The 13,932-nt window shown below is 37.9% G+C and overlaps 1 protein-coding gene across 1 annotated transcript; it reads right to left on the bottom strand.

The window, feature by feature from the left end:
* Positions 1 to 3,673: 3,673 nt before the first annotated feature.
* Positions 3,674 to 7,161, bottom strand: LOC113667825 (uncharacterized). Its single transcript, XM_027183683.2, has 2 exons — positions 6,761 to 7,161; positions 3,674 to 5,177 (listed from the first exon to the last, which is right to left on the bottom strand). The coding sequence occupies exons 1-2, from the start codon at positions 6,819 to 6,821 to the stop codon at positions 4,261 to 4,263; spliced, it is 978 nt and encodes a 325-aa protein (XP_027039484.1). The 5' UTR covers positions 6,822 to 7,161; the 3' UTR covers positions 3,674 to 4,260.
* Between the last annotated feature and the right edge of the window lie 6,771 nt (positions 7,162 to 13,932).

The following is a 13,932-nucleotide window of genomic DNA, read 5'->3' as shown; positions in this document are numbered from 1 at the left end:
ATGTCAGCAAGTATTTTATAAAGTTTATCGGATTCATCATTGGCGACGGCAGACGGGCGAAAGTGGATCAAATTTTTCTCAATTACAGTATAATCCTTAAATGAATGCTGTAGAAAAATTGCAAAAGAGAAACCCTGTGTGTCGCAATCTATGCAAATATTTTAATTAAAGTGTAAAGAAAGTTGAAATAAGAGGTCAAGAAGGTTAATGTTTGCCTTTTCCTTTTGCCGTAAACGCTACTCCTAAGCTCTTGAATTGAGAAAAGAACGCGACCGGCGCTTTAACTTTCGTTGTTAATATTAGTACAGTAAATTCGTATTATATTTTCAGTGAAAAGGCAAATTTCTCTCGCAAGTTTAAACATAAATGATCGGATTCAGAGAGGTTTTTGAACCAAACTCTCATGGAGTTTGTAAACAGAATGAGAGAGATGGTATAAGTTTTGAGCTCGATAAAGAAATAGAGAAAAATGTTTTTCGTCTTGTCACGTGCGTTGGACAAATAGAAAATTCTGAGTCCCCATGAGGGATCGAACTTCAGACCTTCGAATTCTGCGCTCCGATGCTTTACCACTGAGCCATGAAGACTCTACGGTGAGAGAAATTCGTTTGACACGCGTCCTGTATACTGCTAGGATCAGCAATGGTGATAGCGTCATGTTTGTAAATAGAATGAGAGAGATGGAGCTGTCAGGAGAAGTCTAACCTCCGTTACATCGTCCATCGTCTCATCAATCAGGTAACCCTTTCACCTCTCGGAATGACTGGCCTCTAATTTCCCCTTACTGTATTTCCCTTTAATAGAATGTTAAAGTCATGAGAAGAAAGGAAATTATCCGCACCAATTTGAGAAACTACTGATTGTTAAACAAATTCTCCTAGTCATAAGCATGAGAAACGTAAAGGGAGCACTGTGAAGAATATGGATACCAATGCTAGGGTGTAAGTTGTTTAGAGTCCCTTCACCTGTTGCCTTGATGATAATAAGTGAAGGAGTTATTTTTGCCGGCGGTCAAAATGTTTGATAGTCAATCAAATTTGCAAAAGGTTTCACAGATTTTTTCAAACTAGAGAAGGTTTCAGAATTATCAATTTCAAGTTCAGAAATAACTGACTGTGTTGAGTAAGAATTTGTCGATCTTAATCGAACAAATAGCGACCATGCTGTTACCTCTGAATATGTAGAATCACTGCCATATAATTAATAAACTGTACTCAATTATTGGTGGTTTAATTTTGCTGGCAGCTCGATCGCATGTGTGTCGTTTGTGGTAACTTGGATTTTTTCAGTTTCATTTATGAAGACCAATTTATTTTCAGTTTGAGTCCTCTAGGAGGAAATGGCAAATGCGTAAAGCTGCAATTATCTCCTCTTCACAGGACAATTTTTGCTGACATAACAAGTTAAGTTTCCTTTGAAAACTGTACAGAACCTTACTACTATTTATAACCACGATGGCGAAACAATATTTGCAAAAAGGGCGTGGATATGCAAAATTCCTCGTTTTCTTTCCTGTACACTAGAATTTGCTGAGTTTGCACTTTGTTGATATTTTACTTGTATTTTCACGGATTCGTGTAAAATCATTAATTGTGACAAAATTTCCGTTGGCATTCGGGAAGGTTATCGAGAACTGTGGTTTGCAAATCATCGATCGTTGCACCATAAGCTAGCCGAGTGAAAACTCGCGTCAATGTTGCCATATCCATCTTGAAATATTTTGACATAACTATTTAAGCTCCTCACTTGCAATCCAGGAATCTTTTATATCCTCGGAAACCTTGGTTATGTTTCAGACCGCATTCACCACATTCCACCGGCTTTTTTCCAAACTCGGTATTGTTTTACGCTTTTTTTTTGTTACTTTAGTTCAAATTTAATTTTTTAACATTGAAAATGCGAATTGAAATATCCTTTTTTTTGGCTTACAATGCGACCTTGAGACTATGCACGTCTTGGCGACAGGGGCGACAGGATACCGTCATTGCGCAAGTTACATGACAGAGATCGACAGAGGCAATGTTTATAAAATCAACATTTGATGATTTTTCAAGCGCTTCATTTTCTTTGGTTCGGTGACTGGAGGGAGGGTTGAGGCCTTCTCGCAAATTTTATATCCTTTACTTTTAGTTACATATCTATACAAATAAAGGTGATTTCTTTCACTGAGCAGAAAGTATACTAACCAAACACTAGCCAAATGTAATAACTTATGTTTGACACCATTAACATACACTAAATGATGAGTGAATAACGTGTAACAGGGGAAAGCAACCGGCTTTAACATACATCTTCCCAATTAAGTTTATTCTCGGAATTCCAACTGCATTATAAAGTAGTATAAGCTTTTAATTAGTCGGAAACATTGCATCTGTACTTCGCCAGCTGAGCGCACCAATATTTGGTTTATTTCCAATCTTTGACGTTACTGAATTGTGCAGCAAACAAGTATAAATACCAACTGTATATTTTTGTTGAGTTGCCAAAACGAGATTAAAAATTGAAATTGCGAGTTTACCTTTCATGCTCATGATGTTTTTTTGCTGTATTTCCAATGTTCGTCAAGCCTTTCGAATTCAAGTTGCTTTATTAAAAGCAAATATCGATAACAACTGTAAATTTTTGCTGAAGATTTGCCAAGAAAGGAATCGAAAAAAATTAAACTTTCCCATGCAGAAGCTCTGCAATTCAGCCTTCGTCGGGGTGCTGTATGCATTTATGCAAGTTAGGTGATTTTGAGATGTCACGAAAAGTCTCGAAAGAATTTCTACTGCTCGATTTCCCTCCCTAGTTTTTGTGGTTGAGCTCGCAGGTTGGGGAATCTTTTAGTCCGATAAACGCTTTGTGCACAATTTTCTTCTCTTCGTGATAAACGTTCTGTTAAGATTTTAAGTGATTCCATTTTTAAAGATGACAATTCGTACACTTGGAGGAAAAGTTGCCAAGAAACGGTTCACTGTTTGCCTTTTTGTTCTCGAGATAAGATCGAAATCTTCCGTCGTGGCATGGGTTGATGTCACTAACCGCTATGGAAGCACCTGTATTGGGCAAACTTTTGGAACTCAAGGTGTCGTTGCACATGGAGAAGCCTCGTGGAAGAACTTTTGAGCGCTAAATCGAATCAACAAACTAATTATTGAATATTTTGTAAGCTGTTAACGCACTAGCGCTTTAAATTTACCCACAAGCATTCAATTGTCTGCAAATATACGCAAGTTCTTCATAATTGCAAAGGGTGATCCTTAAGATTGGATATTGTAATCAGCAAATCTCCTGTGCATTTGTGGAAAAGCAAAATGATTTATTCTCAGAGAATTATACATATAAGAGTTTTCTTTTTTAGCCGACCACAATTTTTTCTTCTCCAGTTTTGTGATATAAACTGTTTTTTTTTTGGAGTTAATAGCATGCGATGTGTATAAACGTTGTTGACGTTCAGCCAAATGAAGGCGACCGGTTTAAGCGATACTGAAAATTTTGCATTTCGCATGAAATTTTGTTCAAGATTATTTCAATAACAGTGATGGCCCCATTTATTGTGAGTAAAATAAGTTGAAGAGTAAAGAACCATATCAGCTTATTTTGACTTATCTGTTGCTTCCCGCTGAATAACGGGAAGCAACAGATTTCTCCTGTATATTTTCTCTCCAAAATAATCTGACTGAAACATAAATGATATAACAGACTTTATTGATTTTACATGCATGCAGCACGCTGTCTTTCATATCTATACAGAATGTTCTAAAACAATGGTTTCGGTGGTTTTTAGCTAAAATATGCGGCCACCTGTTACTTAAACATTCATTACATGTGACATTTGCAGACTATTATTCGGTAGAAATCTCCGGATTCTAATCATTTCTTTTCATAAATGCTCTTAAAATAACAATATACTCTATTTTCGCAAAATAAAACGGCGCTTGGATCTTCCTTTCTTTCACTCTTCTTAATAATCTCTAGTACGTTTTTTTTGAATATCAAAAGTTACTTTTTTAACATATCGTTTTACCTAAATACACTGTTATTTTTTATATTAGTTCTCCTTTTAGAAGTATTATCTTTTATAAATTTTATACCGTTCTTTTTGCTATGAAACGGCTAATTGTTAGCACAGTATTATTCAAGAGACAATCCGCACTCTTGTAAATCGCGTGAAGTATTTTGAGAGTTTTTATTTGGTACTGATGAGAGAACTGATGCATGTTCTACTGAATTCTCCATCCTGCTACGGTGAGTCCACCAACAATAGTCCTTTTAGGATCAGTAAAAGACTTGTTCTCTTTGAGAATCGATGAGATTCTTGAAAGGCATGTTTTCTCTCATTTGGTCGGTCACCGTGTCAGGAGTCGGCCGGGTGTTCTGTTGCTCTGGGCGGTGGTGACTGGCGTTGGTCTTCTCTAGATAATAAGCATGGTGAATACGTATATGTGTACGGAGATTACTCGAACTGATGAATTTCCAGTTGCAAATGTTACACTTGTACGGTTTCTCCCCCGTGTGCGTGAGAATGTGTGACTGGAGGTTCCCGGATGTTGTGAAGGCTTTGGAACATTGCTTGCACTTGTAAGGTCGCTCGCCCGTGTGGATTCGAACATGCCTTCGCAGATCGCTGGAGCTCACGAATGCTTTGGGACAGTACTGGCACTTGTGGGGTTTTTCACCCGTGTGCGTGAGGATGTGTCTTTGTAAATTGGTTAGCTGGGCGAAGCCGCGGCAGCAGATATTACACGTGTACGGCTTTTCGCCAGTGTGAATGCGGTTGTGAATCTTCAGGTGCGCTGCAAGCGCAAAGGCCTTAGGGCACTTCTGACATTTGTAAGGCTTCTGGCCAGTGTGGATCAGCACATGGCGTTGGAAATTCCATGAGCGAGTGAACACTTTGCTGCAGTGCTGACATGTGTAGGGTTTCTCGGCTCCTGTCGTGTCGGTGTCCTTCTCCTCTTTAATTGACGTGAAGTCTTCCAAGCGATCGTCTTCGGGAACTTTTTCCCGGCCCCACGCGCTCACCATCTTTTCCGTGTCTTTGGGGAAACCATTCTGACCATTCATTTCCCTGCTCGTATTGATGATATGCGGTTCATTGTTTGACAAAACCAGCGGTTGGACATAGGGAACCCCGAGACGATACAGTTCCGCTTGTGAGGATGTTACAGTCGGTGGGGTGTCGTGCGTGTTATCTGCGGACATAATAAAATGTAACAATGAAAAGTTGCTTCAATGACACTTCGTTTACTTCAGTAATACACTTTTACACTTAGCTTAGGTTCGGGTTGCACCTCCCTCGAAGGAAACCGCATTATTAACACGCGTGGCGTGAATGAGATTACAGAATTTATCGTTTATCATACGCAAAGTTTATCAAATCAGCTTAACAAGCCTATGGTCTAATAAAGTTGTTAAAGAAGCCAAGATTTTCCGGCTAAGCCGAACATTCAATTTAATTTGTACGGAAAAGTTTTCCTTAATAATTGGCCCTTCAACGCCTTTCTTTAGAAAATTGAAATTGAGGTAATTAGATTTGTTCATAATTATTCAGTTTTTACAGGGATCTTAAATTGAACTTCTGAATCCCACATTAGCAACATTACCCCTAGACTGAAAAACGAAAAATCGTAACTGACTTCTTTATATCGTATGTCTGTGTTATAAAATTTGAAAGAGGATAGTAGCCCATTGCGTTTGTTAGCCCATGTGAACATTTCACTACAGAAAACAGTTCTGTTTGGGTTTTGACTATGAATGTTTAATGGTTTAAAATACCAATTTGAAAAAGTCATCGGATACCGCGAAGCTCTACTTTGGCGCATTTTAACAGTTCTGCTAATCTGAAGGCTCTTAAAACAAACCACAAAAAAGACCCAAGCACGGAATTTTACTAACAAAACTCTGGGCAAAAAATGTATATCCAAACGAGATGGGAAATATTTCTTGTCAGTCGAGAACAAAGCTCGCATGACTTACTCCAAGCTGTTGCGTATTCAAGAGTTATAGTAAAGCCTTAAAATAAAATTTCTACAAGAGATTTGAGCTTCAATATAAAGGAATCTATGAAAAGATTTTTGGGTTTTTATGAGCCTGCTAACGACAGAACGAAGAAAATCTCTCCGCTGTTTGTACTCAAAGAATAAATAATTCAACACAAGCAAGAAGCTGTTCTGTAATCGTATAGAGAACAAAACTTTTGGACTCTTTTTTCATCACACCATCCTTTTTTTCTCAGATTTTGTCCAAAAGACTAAAAGAAAGCTTTCCGACTTCAAGAAGAGTACGACGGGCATCATTATAAAACATTTTGGGATTTTTAGCCGCTAATGATTTCGCTTTGATGCTTTTTAAAAGACCCTTCAGGTATTTTGCGGGTAGTAAGGTCGGCTTATGTTCAAAATACTCAACAAAGAGAAAATCTCATCAGAAAATCGTTAACATGGCCGTTCAAAAAATAAGAACTTCAATAGACGTTTTAATAATCCGGCTGTGTCTCCTTTTACGCAAGAAAAGAGCAGTGCTGAGATACGGTATTATTCTCGAGAGGTCAGTCCTGAAATATTTTACTATCGGTCGCCACGCAGTGAAATGCACAATCAAAAAATGATTTATAAAATCTTTACACCCTGACTAATTCAAAGAGTAAAAATATTTTTCCTTGCTTGTAATTTTAAGTCCAATTTCTTATCTTATGACATTGCCTTAAGAAAGAAAATAGAGAAATTCATAAATGCTCACAACTTGAATTCTTGAAAATGAATTAAACTCAACTTACCAAAGTAAGTTATATTGCTCTTCTTGAATTCTTTCTTTTTGATTAAAAATGAGCGAGGCATTCTTGATCGATAAGGTTGGTGTGCTTGATGGTGTAAACTCTGCGGATGGATGTTAGTCCGAACTGAAGGCTTCTCTTTGACGTATGATTCAAGATCGAGCGCGCACTATCTTTAGTTTAAATAGACTGAAGAAACTTTGCGCTGGTTGACTTATTATAGGCGCCGAGACAGGTGCGAGAGGATCTACAGCGGTTGTAAACAATTTCCCACTTGCTATGCGGCGCAAAGTTTCGTTCATGCAAACTGAATGCCCCTTGATCATATCACGACAAAAGAATAACAGTCTGTTATTTAAAACAACAAAGTCTTTCCAATGCTACTGGCAGTGTATTAATTTATTAAAGACCTGCCTGGGTCCCATCAAGAATTCAATGCTTTACAGGTTGCGCGAGTAGAAAAATGACCAAACGACTAATCCACGCTGACAATAGGTCTCTGTCGGCCAATCTAAGCTAGAATATCGCATTGCGCATGCATGATAGAATAGTTTGTTTAAATCTTGGAAGGCTTGTTCGCTGCTAGTGGCGCGGGCGATCGACCAATCAGAGCGCAGAACGTCAAATAACTTTCGCATGAGCACAACTGAGCGTGAACAATTCTACCGATTAGAATTCTGGCCGACAGACTGACTGGCAAAAAGCACGGCGAATACTAAGGGATTCTACACATTCGTCTTGGTGTAAGCAACACATTCCTTTTCTCGGGTAGTAACGAGTTATCGTGATTAGGATGTCGTTAACACTTTTGAAAAGACTTTTCGAAAAGCGTACTAACAACTAAAGCGCTGTTCTTTTGTGGTGCGCGTTATAAAATTTTAATTTGAAAATATTTGGAGGTATGTTATTTGTCAGTGAACCATGCCATGTCAATTATTCATACAATAGGTAAACTTCCTTTTGTCCCCGACTTCGGAAAAAAAAAAGCTTTGAAATATTTCATTCGTCCTTACACTTAGTTGAAAACAGAAGTAGTTCCGGCGTTCCAATGAAGCCTCTTATCGACTTGTTAATATGTTTGATTTTCGTAAGCAGGGTCGAAGTTGGTGCGAACGATTTATCAAAACATTTCAAACAAGATAGACACTCTGTTCGCATGAGCTAATTACTTTGGAGAACATGCCTTTGTTTGATTTTGGCCACTGCTAGCGTTGTGCACTTAGCAACGCCACCAGTCGCTCTTGCCTTTGCCACTTGTTCGTTTGGTGAAGGCACGTGCGCTGTAGAACAGGTGCGATACGACCCCCGAGCGATGAGAACAAAGCTAAGTTGAAATTCTCGCCGAGACAATAGGGACCTCTAAGTTGAGATTTTTTACTCGAATCTCGCTTAAATCTCAGCGATTAGTGCTTCAAATCTCCGAAATAAAGTGAAAAAGAAAGCGCTGTGGTTGACGAGACAGTGGTTGCGTATTTTATACTCTTTGGCCCACAATAGGAGATGAACAATGCACACGGTCGGTCGGCGAGTTAAGTTTAAATCAACCTGTTCAGAACTAGCAAAATCGTAATGATGGCTGTCAGTGTATCATTACTCAAAGGAGAGTGCAGAAAGTTTCAAATATTTGCGCTTTATCTTTAGAACTCTAGAAATTAAAAGCTTGGTTTTCTGTTAAAGAAAGAGGGATTTTTTAAATTCTGGTATGGAAATGTTTTATTTTCGAATTTTCCTTTTGAAAATAAAAAATCAGATACTTGATCGCTTCCAAAGGCTAACGTGAGCTCGGCGAATGCGCAGAATTGGGTGAAACCTGTCAGGCAGATTTGCTCACTCTATTTATTCACTGACAGACAACCACAAATAATAACCGCATTGAGTTAATATAAGCCTGTGAGACGACAAGTCGAAGGAGTGACAGTGGACATCGTGTAAGCAAATAAAGCACCTAGAGACAGTTAAACCCGCATTTTAAATACAAGCGCATTTGGAATAAAGACGAACGAATTGCGAAATAGAGGATTACCAGAAGCTTCTTAGGATATATCACACTCAGTCTCTTTTCACGATGATGGAATGCTGCGAGACGAATAGAGACTACAAGTTTTAAAAGACACATGGCTCGGATTTACATGTGCTTAGGAATGTATTTTAAGTTCAAGGTGCGAGTTAATTAACTAAACAAATCCATTTAAGCCATTTACAGATAATAATAGATCGTTACGAATTTCCTTTGCAACAGAATGTAACCACGCTCGTGTCAATATTGGTTTTTAACTTCCCACGAAGCGAGCAGAGAGAATCTCGAGGAATATTCCATGTAATGAGGTTCTTATGCTCACGTCAGGTGAACCGCATTCATTTTCAGGCTGCCTTGACGCATATTTAATAATATGGCACTAGTCTTAAGTACAATTAAACTGAGATATAAATCCCATAAATCCGATAAACTCATACGAAACGAAATACGAGCGATCGATTCTACGAGTGTGAAAATTAACTTGATTCGTTCCGCACCCAGCTGCTGCAGAGTGAAATGTACGAGAGAGAAAGTCTATTTTTAGAGCAAATTTTTCTCTTGAATGATACGACTGATTTAATTCCATTCGTTTCGAATTATACCGGTTGACAAGACACATATAGCAGGTATACCGAGGAAAGGGTAAAATAGTTATTCAGTATATCTCTTCTGGATTTGTGCCAAATTAAGATACCTTCACAAGCTCATTTCTGATCTGGTGACGGAAGAAATCAAAAGGATGGTTGCAAACAGGAAACCTACTGAGGTCATTTAATTCAATAAGATATTTTTCCGACTGGCTTTAGTTACAGGGCCAATACACGCCAATACTGTGCAATAACCGAGATTTTGATTAAAAATTGCCCACGCTTTTCTTTCTTGTTGAAGAACCAGTTTAATTTCTTTGTTGAAACAGATGGCAAATTCTATCGTTGGCTCGTGTCTTTATCGAACTGGCCCAGTCTCTTAAAAAAAAAACAACAAAAGACTAAGGGTTGGGGCGTTACTCCTGTGGAATTAGGACCTTTTGTCTTGTCATTCTGTGGTTGAAGCATGGTTTGCCATGGACACTATTGTCTGCGCACTATGGACAGAAAACTTGCTTCTATTACTAAGAGCTACACAACTTATGAGAACTGATTTGATAAATTCTTACTGAAACACCCAACGACATTTTAGTCAGAGCGGCTTAGAAAAAATAAAAATTGGAGTGGACAGCGGGACGGTGAAACACATTATCTGTGCGCATCTTTGCCTTTTTTCTAAAATTAGAAAATTCTTTGAGAACAGAAACACCAGCTAAGTCCGTTGGTATCGAAATAAAAAACGAGGGCTCATTTTTTTACCGCCCACACGCACTTGAAGTCGGCGTTTGACCACGGTCAGCTTTGCTTAAAAATAAAGATGCGTGGGTTGTATATGTAAGTTAACCCCTTTTAGTGAGTGGGTTTGTTGAATTTGATGTAACTATCGACGCCAGCTTTGTGTACTTCTCTTGATGAGTCTTAGGAAGGAGGATTAAGTTCAGACGCTTTGAATTTCATTTTCTTTTTTTATACATATATAACTTCCTCAATCAAAACATAGGGTTATTCGATGAGAAGTTCAAATTCCTACTGCCTTCGTCCAAATTTGAAAAATTCAAAACTGAAAATGACTTTTTATCGACTGAAAGTTTCTGTTACGATGACTTTTTCAGAGGAAGAAGGAGGAAGAAGGAATTCGTTCGAAGAAGACAGCACAAAATCGATTCATGGTTTCAGTTTTCTGTAATATTTAAACGCCCAATATATTTCTTCAGTTTTCTGCTGGGATAACTGGTGGGAATAAGAGCAGTAGGTAAAAATGGACATCGAAGTTGGACCATGATTCTGCAAAGTGCGGGGTGAAGTACTCAAACGGAATTGAAGTGATGCGATTAGTGAAATGAACAGTGCCAAAGTGGTCCTGTCTCACTTTAAATTGAATACGCGTTTCTAAGATTATTATCCAAGGATTAAAACGTAACCCTCCCACGTATGATTAGACAAACTCTCGCTGAAAAGAAATCGCCGTATAGCTCAGGAAAAATTGTATTTCATAATTTTTTTCGTCCTAAAATAAACTTCAGGGGAATGAATCAGCAACGCTCCATTCACCCTCGTAATCCATCGGATTTTGCGCGAGCCGCATGTCAACAAAGCTGTCGGCTCCTAAGACACTATCACCATCTGGCCAGTAAGTGTATCTATACAAATTGGTCATCAAAGAGCGCATTTGAATCGTATTAAATAGTGCAGCCGATATTTCTTTGGTAATTATACTAAAGAAAATGAACAAAACTTGTCAAAATGTCGCGTGATTCTCTGAGATATACTTAGGCCTATAGGATCTCCAAATCATTGAATTATTTTTTTAGGCCGAAATTCTTCTTTTATCGTGAATACAGAACTATTATAAAAGCATTTTTTACCGTGATGATTTTACGTCAACCATTACAGCTAAGACTTATCTGACAAAACTAAACAAAAGACATGATATTACAATTTTTTTGTATCTGGTTTCAACAGAAGAACCATTGGGAAACCGATGTCGTGACTTGGCCGTATACCTTGGTTAAAAGAAATATATAAAATAAAAATAAAATGATTAAATAGGCCTTTGAAAGAGAGCCAAATAAATAAATTTCTGATATATGATATAAGTAACTGATTGGGTACTCAACATGTATGAGTTTTGGCAAAACTTCAAGGCTAACAGCGAAGGAAACAGCTCTCATTTGGCTCAAATTACCTCTACACGGCGTGTTTAATTTCACGGGAAAATAGAAAACAATTAATTCTATAGAAACAGTTTATATAGATATTTCTGCTTGAGTTGTGAAAGGTGTGAGTGCCACAGCGAAATTTCTGTTTCTGTTACTTGTCGTAAACTTCGTGTTTCAAACTCTCTGTATTAATGAACATGAAAATTAACTTAACTCTTTGTTATGAACCGTAAGGAAATGGAAAAGAAAACAAAGATACTCAGTACTGGACAACACGTTAAATACAAACCACGGGCTAAAAATCAAATGCACGTTTCACTTGATTGATACATAATTTGCTCCAAATTAGTGACAAATTAGTGACAACTTTCGCTATTCAGCGTACGGAAGGAAACCTTTTCTTTCCTGTCATAATGATTGATGTCCGACCAATAATTTCATGTTTAGATTTAAGTGACGGGTACACCTGTTGCTACCTAGTGCCTCAGGCTGGGGGCTTTCTTAAGCATTTGCTTCAAAAATATTATAGATGTCTTTTCCCCTATCGTACTTTCATTAAATACGCGCAAAGAAGTTAAAGAAGGTGCATACAGTTTGTTTCAGCTGAAGAGCCCGACTAGATCAGAAAATGTTCGAGTCAGCACTCATAGAATTGACCTAGCTATGACAATGAAAGCTTTGACAGGTAGAAGAACTCAAAAGAAACGCAGAGCGCCGAAAAATGAAAAGCAAAAATGAGCTAAATTAGGAAAAATTTAAAGACGGAAAAAAAAGAGCATATTCGGGTCTTTATTTCTTTTAGTGAATTTCTGAGCTCGATTTATTTAAATGTGTCATCTGTAATGTTGGGAATTATTCATGGTAACCGTTGTTATTCGATTGTCATTTTGCTTATAAAGGACTGTTGTTGTAAGCTGGTTGAACGTTGCTTGATCAGAAGCTTTATACAGTGATCATTATTAAACCGAGAAAAAGCTTTAGAGGTGGGATTTATTTAAACACATGAGAATATGGGACTGGCAAGAAATTCTGCTTACGCTTTGCGATGTGAGCAGAGATCAGCGATATACAAAGCACATTATAGGCTCTTGGACAGGGGCTTTGTTAATGATCATTGTAGTTTATTATGGCACTGCTTCCCTTCAGAGTTCATTCAGTTGCAATTGACTTAACTTGAAATCGTGAGGATTTCCATTTGGCTGATAAACGACGTGTCGTAAAGGTAGGCACGGAGCCTTCTTGGATCAACATTCTCCATTTTTTTATTTCTCCAACCGAATCCTCTGTTTTTAAGAGTGCAAGTAAAATTTTTTTGTCAAATAAAATGGAAAGACTTTATTTTTCATTAAAATTGAATTCAAATCGAGAAATTCCGGCTGATGCGAGCATAATAAAAACTGGGGAGAAAAATACTCCTTGCGAAGAAGAATCACACGGAAACGGTGAGGTGATTTTTGACACTTAATTCCTAAACTGACATTTGTTTTTAACTACCATAAGAGTAAATTGACCTTGGCTTGTACCCGCTGTTATGAAAACAAAGCCACATTTTCGCTTTTAGTTTACGAATCTCGGATTATTTTGTGAAAACCTAATCCTTTTGAGAATAGCGTGCGTTTTTGCGTTTTCGCTCGAAAACTTTCCATGGGCCCTTGTACTCTCCCAGAGCGTGGATTTTTGCCAGTACAATAAGGATTACATTGTTAGAGAGCAATATGAGAATCCTCAATAGCAAAACAGTCCCAGTGCGTAAGTCAGCTTTACGGTTATTTATTGAGAAACTAAAAGAGCGTGATTGCTGTCATTCTTTTATTCATGCGAGATTGGATTGGTGTTGATTAGTTCAAGCTATTTATTTAGCCATCGGGAAATGACTCCATTACATTTAAATTAAAATGGCTGTGCTAACCTAACCATTTCAGAAAATAAAAGAAAACGAAGATTTCAAAGGTATATATTTTGCTAGTATTCCGATACGAAGTGTATTCCAGTTAAAAGTCATCCCTGAATCACATATCACAATTCCGCTTGCTCTTTCCATCTAAGTTAGTAATAGGGGTCTTAATTGTTCAGACACAAATTTCGTGAGTATTAAATCACTTTGCCTTGAAATGTTAAATGCTCATTTGAACGCCGCATAATCTGCGTGTTTGGTCCGCTTCTCGTGTTGAAGGGAAAGGCCATCGCTCTGTAACCTCCATTTGGCGCCCATGTAAAGAATAACGGATGACATGGAAAGATGTCATACATTTGGTACACACGCCGAACAAAGAGACAAATCTACCTTTCCTCCGAGGGAATGCATACCTCGGACATTAACATGAACCAGCTTATCATGAACTGCAAAAAATTTAATCGCCATAGCGAGCCAGGCCTTATACTTTATGTTTGCTTTGATTAGATAATTTCGAG

Source organism: Pocillopora damicornis, chromosome 2 (genome assembly GCF_964200805.1).
Source record: "Pocillopora damicornis chromosome 2, jaPocDami1.2, whole genome shotgun sequence".
Classification (NCBI taxonomy): Eukaryota; Metazoa; Cnidaria; class Anthozoa; order Scleractinia; family Pocilloporidae; genus Pocillopora; species Pocillopora damicornis.
The sequence above is the reverse complement of the archived record's forward strand: the minus strand, read 5'-3'. Positions and strand labels throughout refer to the sequence as shown.

Bases quoted from the DNA above. Each gene is read 5' to 3' on its own strand.
- LOC113667825 (XM_027183683.2), bottom strand. From the start codon at position 6,821: ATGCCTCGCTCATTTTTAATCAAAAAGAAAGAATTCAAGAAGAGCAAT. The intron at 5,178-6,760 runs GTAAGTTGAGTT...TTATGTCCGCAG, and splicing joins GAGCAATATAACTTACTTTG to ATAACACGCACGACACCCCA.